The sequence below is a fragment of the Eulemur rufifrons genome, chromosome 29 (genome assembly GCF_041146395.1).
Source record: "Eulemur rufifrons isolate Redbay chromosome 29, OSU_ERuf_1, whole genome shotgun sequence".
Classification (NCBI taxonomy): Eukaryota; Metazoa; Chordata; class Mammalia; order Primates; family Lemuridae; genus Eulemur; species Eulemur rufifrons.
Window position 1 is genome coordinate 74111859 of NC_091011.1, and position 14975 is coordinate 74126833.

At 33.9% G+C, this 14975-nt stretch overlaps 1 protein-coding gene across 5 annotated transcripts in view; it reads right to left on the reverse strand.

The window, feature by feature from the left end:
* Positions 1–1163: 1163 nt before the first annotated feature.
* FAM3C (FAM3 metabolism regulating signaling molecule C) overlaps positions 1164–14975 on the reverse strand; it is a 46973-nt gene continuing 33161 nt past the window's right edge. For 4 of the 5 annotated variants that reach the window (XM_069461769.1, XM_069461770.1, XM_069461773.1 and 1 more), the window contains 4 exons: positions 14836–14886; positions 12634–12718; positions 3759–3885; positions 1904–3159 (listed from right to left, as the gene is read on the reverse strand). In XM_069461769.1, the coding sequence (XP_069317870.1) occupies positions 3070–3159; positions 3759–3885; positions 12634–12718; positions 14836–14886 (353 nt within the window). In that variant the 3' untranslated portion in view covers positions 1904–3069. Of the gene's footprint in view, positions 3160–3758; positions 3886–12633; positions 12719–14835; positions 14887–14975 lie in introns of all 5 variants that reach the window. The other variant, XM_069461768.1, reaches the window with a different exon arrangement.

Genomic DNA, 14975 nt, shown 5'->3' on the forward strand with positions numbered 1-14975 from the left:
AAATGTTAAAAGTGTTTCCTCAATATAGCTGCCCTGAAGTTGTCTGCCCCATCACTGGCCAGCAGGAAGATTCTGATGGCCAAAGAGCCCCTTAAGATTCCCCAGGGTGGGGAGGGAGGGGTTCACAATGCTGCCTGCACCACCCTTTGATGTTCTCTTCATGCTGCAAAGCAACTGACACGCCCTGACCAGGTCTGCTTGCTTTTCATTCCAGCCTGGCCCTTGATTTGACTGAAACCTAAAAACAGGGGATTGCAGGAAGGAGTAAGCAATAATCAGAGAAACAAGGCCTAGTTAAATGGAGGGAGCTTTGAGGGAAATAAAAATTACCTAGCTATTGGCATGTGACAATCAAAACCAATTGATTGGTAGAAAAATCTTCCTGAAGAGAGACAGGAAAAAAATCCTTCTGAAGGATGCTTTAGAAAAAGTGAAGTCTGTTACTTTAGTCTACAGATCTAAATTTACATGGATTTATTGCTGTCCAAAAGGCTGAAATAATTGAAGAGGTTAGGTGGCAAATCTCTGTGATCAACACAAGCAATTTTTCCCTTTTATATTCACTTGGAAAAGTATTCTAAATGAATTTTCACTTTTAACTGTTCTACTAACTGAACACAGCACATGTCTTATCTCCTTCTTTCATTTGAAAGGGAGGGGGGTTGTCAACCAAACTGAATGAAATTATATCTTTTATTTTGGTTAAATTATTTGTAATTTATGTAAACTTTTAAAGTATAAAGTTCAATATAGGTTAAATGAGCTTTCATCTATCATAAAATATTAAATATTAGCTGATTCATTTAAAAACAAGTACAATATAGAAAGAACAACCATAAATGTCACTTTAATCAAATTAAAGTCAGGAATATAAAGACTCTGGCTCAATATTTCTTTAATTTCCCAAACATCACTTATTTTCTTACTTTCTTGTGTTCCAATTTAATATTCATATTATAATACATGTGTTCTGGGAAAGCATCTGTGATTACAAATAAACAATATGCATCTATAAGCCCTTAAGCACCATTTAAAATACTAAAATGTCAATGTTAATCTGATTTAATAAAGAAAATTCTTAACATTAAATGAGCACTGTTTCACTTACAATGCAGATTTTAAAAAGACCTGAAAATGAAATGTAAAATTATTGCTTCCAAAGTTAAACTGGCACAATCTATACAAGATAGAACTGAGACAAAAGCAAACTGCACCAAAGCAGTTATACAACCTTTATCCCTTCTTTTGAGATTTTAGACAACTACACAAGCCATCATTTTATAGTCTTTATAATAAAAGGGATATCCTGCCATCTAGACACTGAAATTACATGTTAAGATATATCCAGAGGATATTACTGTGTTTAACCACAGCAATGATTTAATTTTTTGCAAGTTAGGCAGTATAATAAATGCTTGAAAAACCTTAATGTGAAGGTCCGTAGATATATTATACTTTGCCGGACAATACAAAAAAAATTCACAATGCAAAACCAAGAGTATTTATTTTCATAATTAAAAAGAAAGCAACATTTATTTCACAATCCCTGGAACTGTAAAATAGCTATTCTTTTAGTTTACAGAATCGAGGGAAGTATTTTAAATGTCAAAATACACATGCTGAATGTGATTTAGCATATAAGCACCAAAAATCCAAAAAGTTTACAAAATTGTTTAGACGTATAAGGTGCATTTACTCATGAAGTACATTCAATTTGAGGGAAGAAATAGTACCTCAAAGTTCATTAATATTTAAGAAATATCTGAATAGCTATGAACTAGTTTATAGCAAAATAACAAATACTGCTTTTAGGTTTTTTTATACAGCGCTTCTAAAATTTAGGTGCTGCCTTATATTATGAATGGCAGCTTGATCATTAAATTTGCTTATGTTCCAGTTCAAGATACTTCATACATAAACAGGTATTTAATGCCCTAAAAAAATTAAAAGAAAAAAAGAGTTATTTGGTCAATATCTGAAGTTCACAAAAAAGTTAGAGCTCTTGTATTTTTATGCAGAATTGGGTATAAAGCCATCTTGGGTCAAATAAAATTATTTTTTGAATGTTATAAGTCTACCCAGTAATTACGGCTTTTCTAAATATGCCACTATAGCTTCAGGCAATAATTGCTATTATGAAGTTAAATGAAGTAAATACAGAATTAATTCCCTGGTTTATAAATCAAAATTATTGTGATATTAAAGCATGTCTTTTTCCAAACCACTTGGTCAATGCCAATAACAAATAAGGAAAACATATTGCTCTAAACATACCGACTCAGCTGTCCTGAATGACCTAATTAGGCCAGGGAGGGCCTGCACCTGGTTCCCCAGTTCTGTGGCGTTACCACCTCCAGCCTCACTCTAAATAGTTTATTATACAACATCAAGTTATTCGCATTGCTAACACAAAATCCAGCAAGCTATCTAGGGTCCTAAATGTCATCTACATTTACACATTTACTCTTTACTGTGTACATTAAAAAAAGGATTTTGTTGTGCTTTTCACATCTGATATAAGTTTTCATATCAAACATTTTATTTCTTGGTTTCTTGGGAAGGGAAGAGAAAGACTAAGAGGTACATCAGAAGAGTCAGGCTGTAAAGTAACATTACACACACAACTAGCCAAATCTCTTTTTAATTGAAAAGATATTGTCATCACAAGGCAACATATATATGTATAAAAGAAAACAAAGTCGCTTCCCTAAAATCCTCATTATTCCATGATAGATTTTCATAGCAACCAGTATATATATCACAACCTGTTCAGTTATCCATTGGGTATGCTTCTAGAATTAAAATGTGTTATTACCATTGAAGTCTAAACATTTTACTTTTAGGAAAATGCGCTAAGAAATGGGTCAGTGATTTGCTCGTTATGATGACTATTTACAATGCTATCTATTTACGTTAGCAATAAATAATCCTGATATCAAAAGAGACAATAATGCTCATGCACACACCGAGATGGCTGCATGCTCTTAAAATATTTACACGTAGTTTCTTCTTTCTAGCTCTCCCATTAATAGTGAAAGTGCGTTTTCTTCGATTTTCTCCATATTTCCATTAGTCTTGCTTCTGGGGGATGCAACCTTCCATTTCCACGACTTCAGGCCATCCTTCATATTTGTTTGTATCCTTATTGTTCTTTATGTGCTATTGGAAACAACAGTCGTATACAGTTTAAAAAAAACCTTTGTGAACTGCTGATTTGCAATAACTTACTTTACTCTCTCTCACACTTCAGTAACACTGACGTCTATGAAGAGTTCATATAAATAATTGCTCAACATATTAAATGAGTGACCCTTGGGGCCTGTCACATACATGGCAGACCTTCAAATAGTATAACACCTAAAAGAACAAAACATTGCAGATGTTTTTGAAGGATCATTAGTCAAAAAGTAAAGTTTACATTCTATTAAGTTCCAAAGTATTGCCAAACAACTGATTTCAATATCCAAAGCGCAATTAAAATCCTTAATTAATGCTTCCTGAAATGGTTAAGACAAAGTAATCATATTCCAACGCATTGTCATATAGGGAAAAAAAAATTTCCACACAGAATTTTTAAGCTTTGGAGTTTAAAAAGTTTGATGGCTATTTCAAATAACTGAATATCAAGAATTTATGACAAATATATGCACATAATTAATATCTGCATTATCTAATTTTCAAATAACTAGGATGGGAATACATAACATAAGGTTTCACACAATTTGTTTTTGTTAATCGTGAGCATCTAAGACACTAACCTGTTCAAAAGGGCTTTTTGTCTTAATGCCCTTCCCACCACAGAAGACCCAGTTGTCTCTAAAACCGAGATTAGTGATAGATGTACTCCCCAGTTCAGCAATGAGCCGCCGTGCCTCATCATTGAGTCTTTAAGAGGGAAAGAAAGAATACAATAAACACAAGGTACTGTACGATACTTCACTAACACTGATTCACCTAGGATATTTAACATATAATATGAATAAAATGAGAACATGTCAGCTTAAGAGAACATTTTAAGGAAAAAAAGGAAATTTTTTCATAAACATTCCTACTATTTGAATTCTTTAGTGACAAAAGACATGAAATCCTGGGCTGGGCACTGTGGCTCATGCCTGTAATCCTAGCATTCTGGGAAGCTAAGATGGGAGGATCGCTTGAGCTCAGGAGTTGGAGACCAGCCTGAGCAAGAGCAAGACCCCGTCTCTACTAAAAATAGAAAAATCAGCCGGGCATGGCGGTGTGCGCCTGTAGCCACAGCTACTCAGGAGTCTGAGGCAAGAGGATTACTTGAGCCCAGAAGTTTGAAGTTGCAGTGAGCTATGATGATGCCACTGCACCTACCCAGGGTGACAGAGTGAGACTCTGTCTCAAAATAATAATAATAATAAAAAAAAGACGTGAAATCCAGCAACTAATTTTAAGTTTATTCTGTTAGAAAGTGCCTTTTAGATATCTTTATTTCATAGCAATAATTCACCTTCATTTAACTATTTAACTATACCCCTTAAATAAATAAGGGATACCACAGTCAGTAGATACCTACCCAGGCTAATCCAAGGTCTTAAGCAACAAATAACTTTAGAGAATTAATAATCATTTTGAATCTCCACTAAACCCTTTGTAAATAACATTTGAGTAGAACAAAGGTCAATGCTGAGAGAAATCTGCATATTTCTAACACTACGTTTTATTTAAAAGAAAATGACTTTGAGAATACGGATACAAATTGCATTTCAGTGATAACTGCCAAGTGATTACTTAAAAAAATAAAAATATTAACCACATAGCAGCTAACCACCAGGAGGACAAGCAGTGACAAAATTTAACCACTAGACAAACTGCTAAACTAAAAAATTTTGTGTAAGTTATTATCCTAATGTTTAGCGATTCTTTCTCCTTTATCTCATAGGGGAGAAGTAGTTTGGCAGATAAATGCTAGCTGTAGAGCAAAAAAAAAAAAAAAAAGCACAAAAAGATAACTAAGGGCTACGTGTGCAGGTATTTGGCATTAAGTCCTACAGGTTAATTACAGAGGTTTGTTCTGATAAAAATTTGAAGCAAGTTTTATATTTGCAAATAGCAGGAAGGTATTTACTCATTCCACACTGTTCTTTTAAACATCTCATGCTAATATCCGTTAGCTCCTTTAATATCTTCATGAAAGAAACACTAGGTAGAAAAGTTCTCATTTAACTAATTTAAAGATAAATGGGATAATTTATGTTTTAAAAAGCTTCATAAAACAGGAGGGAACTACATATGTTATTAAGCTGTCAAGATTTATGCAAACCACATCTATGGGGCAGTGGAGCTGTTTTGACCAGTCTGGGCACGTTCTGTTCACCTGCAGGAAATTCACCAGAATCAGTAAGAAAATAAGCTACAGTATGTGGAATATTCATCCTTTCAGACTCACCTCCATATAAAATGATGTATTATAACCAGTGAACTAAAAAGAAGTGAGATTGTCTCCATGCAAAAGAACTAGTAAAGTCTCAGTCTCTGAAGATTTTGAGACCTTCACGTGGGATCATGTGCATATGCTCTGGCCTGCTCCTCAAAGTTCCTCTGTAGCCTTGTTTCCTGTGCCCATCTTTATATGAATTAGCCATCACTTTTCACTTGTTTGCTCACTTGATAAGCAAGTTTTATGCTAGAGGGAGACTCCATAAACATATCATCTCGACCCTGTTTTCTTGTTTCCAAATGCTGTTAGGATGTCATGGATCGGGAAGACTGTCATATTCCACTCGCAGAGTTTATCCAGATGTTTTATGTCCTGCCTACTTTCTTAGAACTCTACACTTGCATCATCAGCACTGGTAGATGAGTTTTGCGGCTGTAACAAGAACAGTATTGAAATGCAAGAGGGCAGGCAGTCAGCTGAGTGGACTGCCTCCTGCAGAGAGGCTTTGGGGCTCCGTTCACATTTACACCTCAGAAAAATTACCAACTGGCACCTAACGGGCCTTTAGAGTTGCTCGTAAATAGCTGAAACAATGGATGTTAAGCTCACAAATGACAAGATTGCTTTACATACAAAAAATGCCTGCAAGGTAGGTGATTATCCAAATGCAGGTCTGGCCCTCTTGTTAAAAGCAAGTAAAATCGTTTTTATCTAAGAGTTTCGCAAAAACTAAGAAATATACTGAAGGGCAGTCAGTCATTCTTACTTCTATACTTTTGAATTTCAGAAGTGATCATTATGACCTGCATGAATAAACCAGAATGATTTAGCCAGAGATCTAGAAGCAACTTAAAGATTTATGTTTTGACTCCATTAATCTCTTTCCTTACTTTTATGTGAGAACATGGTGAGATCCCGTGCAGAACAGCACTAACATAGCAGGCCTGAGTTTCCTATGCCAAGAAAGGCCTGCTAGCAAGATTGACCCTTGGCTGGCATTTGGACACTTAGATTTGGGGAGGGCTCCCACCATTTTCAGAACTGGTAAGAATGGTTCACTGGGCCTAAACTGTGTGCACAAACAATGCACTTTATGCTGAAGACTTGTTTTCTGTCTGGGAGTCAGGAATTTTGGGATGGGTTAGGCAGAGGGTACCTACGTGACCAGCCCCCAGTAAAAACCCTGGCCACTGAGTCTCTAATAAGCTTCCTTATAGACAACACTTCCTGTGTGTTGTCATAATTTGTTGCAGGAAGAATTAAGCACATCCTTTTGCTTCCACTTTGGAGAGGGCTCTTGGAAACTTGAATCTGGTTCCCCCTAGACTTTGCGCCTTGAAATTTTTCACTTTGCTTATTTTACTTTGTACCCGTATGCAAATCATAGCCATGAGTCCTACCAGAGAATCATCAAAATTGGGAGTGGTTTAGGGTACCCCTGACACACGTCCCTATGTAAATCTATCTATAGTTTAACCTTTCTGATCTGCCTATACAAAGTTTGGTGGACTACTTTATTATTCCTTTTGGATATCTTCTATTTAAGTCAAAAACAATTTCATTTTTCAAAAGAAGTTTAAAGCCATGCACCATAGCTAATATTTTGAGAAATACATTAAATATACAGGAAGTGTCAAAATGTCCCATTTCTTTAAAATCCAGAGTAACTAATATATTTATATATCACATAAAGTTTGGAGATATAAGCTTTTTATTCTATATAGGAGCACCATGAGTTTGTTAGCATATATATTTTAATCCTTACTAATAGTCTTAACTAGCTGAGTTGTTAAAAATTTATGTCAAATTATTTTAGTGAAGAATTTTCTTTAAAATGAATAGAGAAGTATCCAGTGATAAAACCAGGAAACAGAGACAGGGATAGAGTTTTGCTACAAGACACTGTAATTTGGCACAGAGGCAATCTGGAGCAGAAAGGGGGAAAGTGGGGAGAGGAGACAGGGGTCTCCGGGTTCTACCTCAATCCTCGGTGGGAAAGGAGGCACATCTGATAGTCCTACAGTCACACCATCAAACCAAGCCAAAGCCCCCTTTCTGGAAACACAGAAGGCAACAAGGAGGACTGATATTCTAGGCTCGATTGTGATTAAGAGGGAAGAACCAGTTGGGAAGTAGAAGTGTCAGGAACTTTGGAAGAAAAATCACCATATTACCTCAGGGCTTTGAAGAATAAGAAATGCTAACTATATGTGGCATAAATGGCCACCTAGCCTAGACTTTAAAGAGAGCATATTGTAAAAAGTTCGGATTAGAAATTCCTGTGAGGGAACATGACTCTTTAAAAACAGACAAAAATCCCCAATAATTTTTGCTATATAAGTGCTAACAATCCCAGAAAAAAAGGGAGGATAGTTTCTAAGTTAGTGCTACTAGAGTAGTGTTCTATAATGGGCTCAAACTTAAAAAAGCATGCAAAAATACAAGGCAAACCATGAGAGTGCAAACATGGCTATATTCTAGGTCATTCCATAGCAATCCTGATAATTTTGTTGCTATAGCTTCCTTAAAATTTAATTTTTAAACCAATCACTATAGATCTTAGCACTTTTCTATGTCATCTCCTGAGAGAATGTTTCGAAGTTTGGGTTGGGATAGTGTCCCTAGTGTTTCTTATGTTTTTAAAGAGTGTTCCTTTTCAAAAAAGTGGCCATGGTGCCCTTGCATATTTCTCTGATAAGATGTCTGGGCATAATTTTCATGTGGAATTGATCTTACAAATAAAATGTACTGTGCCTTTAGCTACAAAAAACAAAGTCCATAAAAGTATTTTAAAGTAAAGCCTCCAGGCCCATAAATACATACATACTCTTACATTGTAAATGAATCTGTTAATATAATCTTCAAGGTAGTATCAGTTATTTTAGAAGCACCATGGAAAATGGAGACGCTAAAGCATTAACTTCAATATTCCAGTCTTCAAAAAAGGCAAGGGAAATTTTAGAAACCATGGTCCAGTAAAACTAATTCCAATTCCTAGCAAAATTCTAGAAGGAATGACAACAAGATGATTCTGTGAGCATTAAAAAGCAAGAAGGAAAGAAAGGGGGAGTAAGTGGGAAGGAGAGAGGAATAAGTAAAGCTAAGTTAATGTCATCTTGGCTATTTCAGCTTTTGAGGAGGTTTTCAGGCAGTAGATCTGGGTATTGTAATTAGTATAGCACAGTCCGTGAATTTCAAGTGAGTATCTGATAGTCTCAGAAAATAACCTCTATGAATAAAATAATGAAACAGCAGCTGGATAGTATGCCTATTGGGGTACACTGGCAACTGTCTGAAAAGTAGTTTCTGCAGTTGATTAATAAATAAATCCCTCGGAGGAGGCCTCCAGCAGGGTGGCACACTGCCCTTGGTAAACATTTTTATCAATGACTTATATTTAGACATAAGAATGACTTTGGAGGGAGTACAAAGCCTGGATGGTGGAAACCTCATAGGACAAATGTCAGAATCAAGACCAAGTGGGCTCAAATCAGCAAAATTAAATTTAACAAGGATAAATGCATATAAAGCCCCTCATTTAGATTAAACAAAATTAAGTTCTGAATGGAGAGAAAGACCTGACTTGGCAGTGGTAAAAAAAAAAAAAAAAGTCTGCGATCAAATAAAAAGATCTGAAAATTTAACTTGACCAAAAACTCATGAGCCAAAAATGTGATGTGACTGTTTAAAGAAAACTAATACAGTACTAGTCTGCATGAATATTCAAAGAAATGTAATCTCTAAAACATGGTAAGCTAGCATCTGCGTTGTACCCTGTACTGGCCAGACCACATCTGGAACACTGTGATTGATTTGGTGCACTCATTTTAAGAGAGACAATAATCAACCAGAGAATGTCCAAGAAATATAGCCAGGAGGATAAAATAAACTAGAAACTTAACATGGTAAAAGTTAAAAGAGCCATGTGTATTGAGCCCAGAGAAGAGAAAACTGAAGGAGAAATATCAATTAGCTTTAAATACTTGAAGTAGCAAATGCTTTGAGGAATGTATTGTTTTGTTGTTTCATCTTGTTTTTTAAATGGGCTTCATAGTTAAACTCAAGAAACATTGTGATAAACAGATGTAAAGAGGTTTCTTTATGGCAGAACGTCAGAGCCTCTCATTGTAAATCTCAAAAAGGACCAAAATACAGGCACCGACCTCAAACTTATTTGACCACTATATGTACTTGTAAAGGACTGGGGTTCTATTGAACACACTTTGGGAAATGATGTGATGGACATCAGTCCTAATCACTCTGCTGAAGCTCACAGTATTGCCGAGGGGGTCATCATGTTTGTAGTATAGTAACGAGGATTAGAAAGGAATAATAGAGAACCATGTACTGCTTTCCCTAGTCAACATGCAGCCCAACTCCCTCTTCTGGAAAGAGTGGGGACATCCATTTCACACTCGAAATACTCCTGAGTATAAGTGGAGGAAAAAGAACTCATGTAGTAAAATCTAACGGCCTTAGGTAAGGAAAAGCCATGATACTTCAGTAGCAGTAAGCAGAGCATCTATTCATGTATAAGAGTGGGTACACCACAACTGATAAATCATGTCAAACATTCTACATTCAGATACCTGTCAATTCATAAATTGAAGGATAACATAAAATTGAGGTTGTATAACATGCTTAGATTTTGTTATATTTAACAGATGCAGATTGTGTTTCATAAGGACTGTTTGACCATTTCAGTATGAACGACATGATGCTTATAATTTATTTTACTAGTGTTTGGAAGAGGGAAATGTTAGAAATATAAGTTCACGTGCCCCAAAGTGAAAATGCATGCAATATAACTCATTTAAATGCATAGAAGTTGAATCACATATTGACTAAGTGTAAAGATATCAAAGTTTAAATTTCTACTTTCACCTTATAGGTTGAACCGCCTTCTGATGCTGCTTTTGATGCATTTAATGGGCATCAAAAAATAGCAGCTAAGGAGTAAAGATCATTCCTGCCTTAGTTCTTAAATGTGGCTACAATTTGTTAGTAGTACATTAGCAGATTAAGGGGAACAGTTCTGATTCCCATCAGGTATAATAACAAAATAATCTGGCAAAGAAGAGAGGTCATATTTGTCTATTCAGAAAAGTGGGGCTTTTTGGTTTTTAATGTTAAAAATCTCAAATTATACATGCAATATCCTATTCTCTCAGCAAACGCAAATTGTAAATTACTTGGTTTTTGATAAGGAAAGCCTAATTACATTCTGCTTCATTCTATTTAGTTACATGGAAATGGTTGACCATGAGAGTTTTATGTTAATCTTCAATTTATGAAATTAGTATAGCCTTAGTTGAACCAGATAAAATGTACAGTGTCAAAGCAACTACTTCAGCTTAGAGCCATTCACAAAGCAGCACGGTTTTCTTAGTGTAAATCTGAAATAATATAGCTAACACTAGATACATTTATAAAAATCAATAAATAGAAAGACAAAGACATGCCATGTTCCTTTGTGGCTCTTGTAATTTTAGGGATTTTTCAATTAAAATCTATAAGAAATGTTTTTTATTCTTGATAAGCCATTTGGAAAAAATATCATAGAAAAGATTTTTAGCAAGAAGAGTATTAAAAGAGGTTTAGCTTCACCAGAAAGGTATAAAGTACACTTAATTTTTTAAAATAGTTATAAAATAATTGAAATAGTATCTTTTGGAACAGAAATAAATAGTTCAACAGAATAGAACAGAAATAGTGTTACACGGGCATTATAGGTCAACATTACAAACAGATATTTTAAAATACATGAAAATAATGAAATCATTGGAAGAAGAAGATCTAATATCTAAATGGAAGATGGAAAAATACTTCAAGTATAAAAGTACAAGAAACTAAAAGGAAAATCCAGAGACTTGACTACTTAAGAATTAGTCTGAACATATAAAAGTCAAAAAGCATCATAAATTAACAAAATTAAAAGCAAAAGATAGACAAAAAAATACATTTTTAACATGAGTAACAGTTAATATCCTTAATATATAAAGGGCTCTTACAAATCAATATCAGACAATTTGAATGGGCAAAAGACAATTATAAAAAAGGGCAAAAAAAACCCCAAAAAACCTATAAGAAAAAAATCCAATCTCACCAATAGTCCAAAAAAAGGCATGTTAAAGCAAGACACGTTTTCAAAACTCTTAGAAGTGGAACTTTTAAAAAATCAATCAGTGCCACGGAACTTTTGAGAAAAATACAATAGGTATAAAAATTCTTTTTTAAAAAAATGTGCATATCTTTTAATTCTATAATGCCACTTCAAAAAAAAAAAAATCTACCTCAAGGAAATAGACGTAGATTGTTCAAAAATTTAAGATAGTCCATTTTGTTAAGTATGAAAATGGAAATAGCCTAAGAATCCAGCAATAGGCGTACCATTAAACAGATTATAAGTCATAACACGTTTAAAAACTAGATAAGGTAGATATGGACAATTTTGTTATAAAGAATATTTAATGATATGGAAAAATATTTACCACATAGGTGAAAAGGTATGCTATAAATACCATCATTTCAAATATTTGAAATGAAGAAAATATGTGCATCTGGAATGGAAACTAAAATATTATCAACGGTTATCAATCACTATCAATGGTAGTGACTTGAACTGTAACTTGTTTTCTTCTTTCTGCTTTTCTGTATTTTCCAAATTTTTACAACATACACAATTAAAAAAAAAAAAGTTACAAAATTGTCTACTAAACTTTATGAAAAATATGTCACACCTATGTCTTTGACAATTTATTCTACTTCTAGAAATTTACCCTAAAGAGATAATCAAATGTGCAAAAAAAAAATCATGTAAAAGGATGTTTACCACAATATTATTTATAAGATGAGAAATTTGGCAACAATACGGGAACTTTTAAAAAGAAAGGTGGGCCCATAAGATGAACTGTTGATGAGTCATAAAAAATGCTACTGTATAATATTTATGCAAGGAAAAACAATTTAACCTTGCTAAAAAAGAGAATATGAAAGCATAAAAAATTTTATATACAATGTTGATTATAATTTTACAACAATATATACATAGTAAATATTTACATAGAAATATAGGAAGGAAGCACACTAAAAAAAAAACACGAATAGTGCTCATTTGGTAGGTGAATTACTTTGCTGTTTTATAAATTTTTTCAATGAAAATGTATTGCTTTTTTAATTACCAATTACAGCTCTAAAAAGTTGTATAAAGTTTTTAGTTTACATACTTGGTTGCTCCGTCATCGTATGTTCCCATTAAGACTATTGTTCCATCTTGTATGGCCTTCAGAAACTCAATAAATGGTGCCACATCTGAAGAAAAAGAAAGGGTTGAGGTTTTTTTTTTTTTTTAAATGACTGAGTAACCATAATGACAATCTCTAAAATTATATTATAACATATGAAGTACCTGTCAGTAATTTCTAATGTAAAGTAATTCAAAAGGAAGACAAATCTTATAAAGTGCTTAAAAATTATCAAAATTGTTCCTAAATATGATCCCACCATCAATTTATAATTTCCCAATTTTGATTAACCTGCATCTTTTGTACTGATATAAGCTAAGTGAAAAAAACTATAGCAAAGTCATGTTAAAGCATTATTTATGAGATCTTAAGAGATCTCTCAGATATGAATAACTGAGACCATAAACAATGTGATTCTGGGGTCCACGGGGAAGCTTCAGAGGGCAGGAGAGGGGATCTTAGTCTCCTTGAGTGTTATGTAAAATTATCTGTATGGGTACTTTTCTAAAATGAGAATAAACAGCTGTTATTCAATTGTCAAAAGGTCTGTAAATTTTTTAGAAATCTATAAATATATATGTACACACACACGCAGATTTAAAGGATCTTCTAGGTCTATCTACTTGCTATAAGCTGGGGGAAGCAATGTTAGGTTATCATTAAAAGCCAAACTAATTGTGGCAAATATTACAGTCACGACTCACTTCACCTAGTCAATCAAAATCAACAAGGACTTCAAAATAAACCACATCGGTAGTTTCAAATTGGTGATTCCAGATAGGTCAGGTATTACAAACCACTTTACATCTTGAACTCTTTACAATGTCAGGTTTCCTTACAGCCCCACGTCTAACACAATTTCAAAACCGAGTTACTTCAGATTTACTCAGTTTCTTTCCACAGGAGAGATTCCAAAGATTTTTCTATAATTGACTATATTTTATAACATTTTCAATTCAGAAAAAATGTAACAAAACAATTAACAAACTGCTTCCGTTTCAATGCAAAGATGGCTGTAAACTGCAACTATTTCTGAACTAGAAGAGTGTGCTCAGCAGTAATTAATCTACCTGTGATGAGGGGAATGGGAAATACCAGAGTTTCTGGTCGCATGACTGATTTCAACAACAGCTTTATAATAGTGTTTCTGTTAATAAATTTTGGTAGGACAAATTATGCCTTTAGAATCTAAAATTGATGGTAACATTTTAAGTTTATATAGCTTTGACAGCCATGAAATGTTCACCTGATCTCATTTAAGAAATAAACAATACATGGCATCTTATTATAACTGAAGAAATGTTAGAAAAGTTACATTGCCTAAAAACTCTTAAGGTATAGGAAGTCTAATAGCTGTTAGCATCTAGGGAATATATAAATGGGATGGGGAGGTGTAGGGGAAATCCTCATACTGATAAATTTCCCAAATTAACTTAAAGAAGAATGAAAAGATACACGAATATTGGCCTTCTTTCAAACTTGAGGAAGAAAGCCCTTTCTTTTCAGCAGCATTCCTCTTTGGGGTGCCAGCTCCTTGCCTTGGCACACTGGTGATTTCCTCCCATTCCTTGAAAGATTTCCAAATACGGAGGGGGAAAATATCTGTGGATTGCTTTAAGTCCAGTGGATAAGAAAGATAATTCCGTTCCTTCTCTAAAATATTTGTCTACTTTAAAAATTAGCCATTAAGTCATAAGGTAGAATTGGGATGAATGGCAAGACTGATTTTCTAAAACCTCATAGTTTATCTTGGGTTGTCTAATGCTCCTAGCTATGATTTATTTCTGAAACTGAAAAATCACATGTAAAGAAATCAATTCGGTCATTGCTTACATTGGTTATGCTGGACTTCAAATTACTAATTCTTTTTTTTATATTTTAGACAGAAATCTAAAGGAGCTCAAAGCTTTTGAACTAGTTGTCATGCAGAAAACCAGACTTAGATATTTTTAAAATCTTGATTTTGGTATTATTGTACTCAATTACATAACACAAACAATTTTTCTAACAAAAACAAAGTATATATAATATGACAAATGTAACTGGACATTTAGTGAAAAGACAGAGAAACAAAATGAACTAACACATATAGTATCATTATTCTCTCATTAAGGGGCTACATCATATTGAGGTGATTAAGTCAGTGCCAGCAACGGAACACAGAGTTATGTTATTCGTTCTTACCTCCTCCCCACATGTCAAAATATTTAGTGTCTAATACTTCCCCTGTTTTTCCTGAAAGAGATTGAATTCATATAAAATTATGCAACTGAAATACACCATACATTGTGTAAAATAAATGATCTTACTCAATGACTGATGTG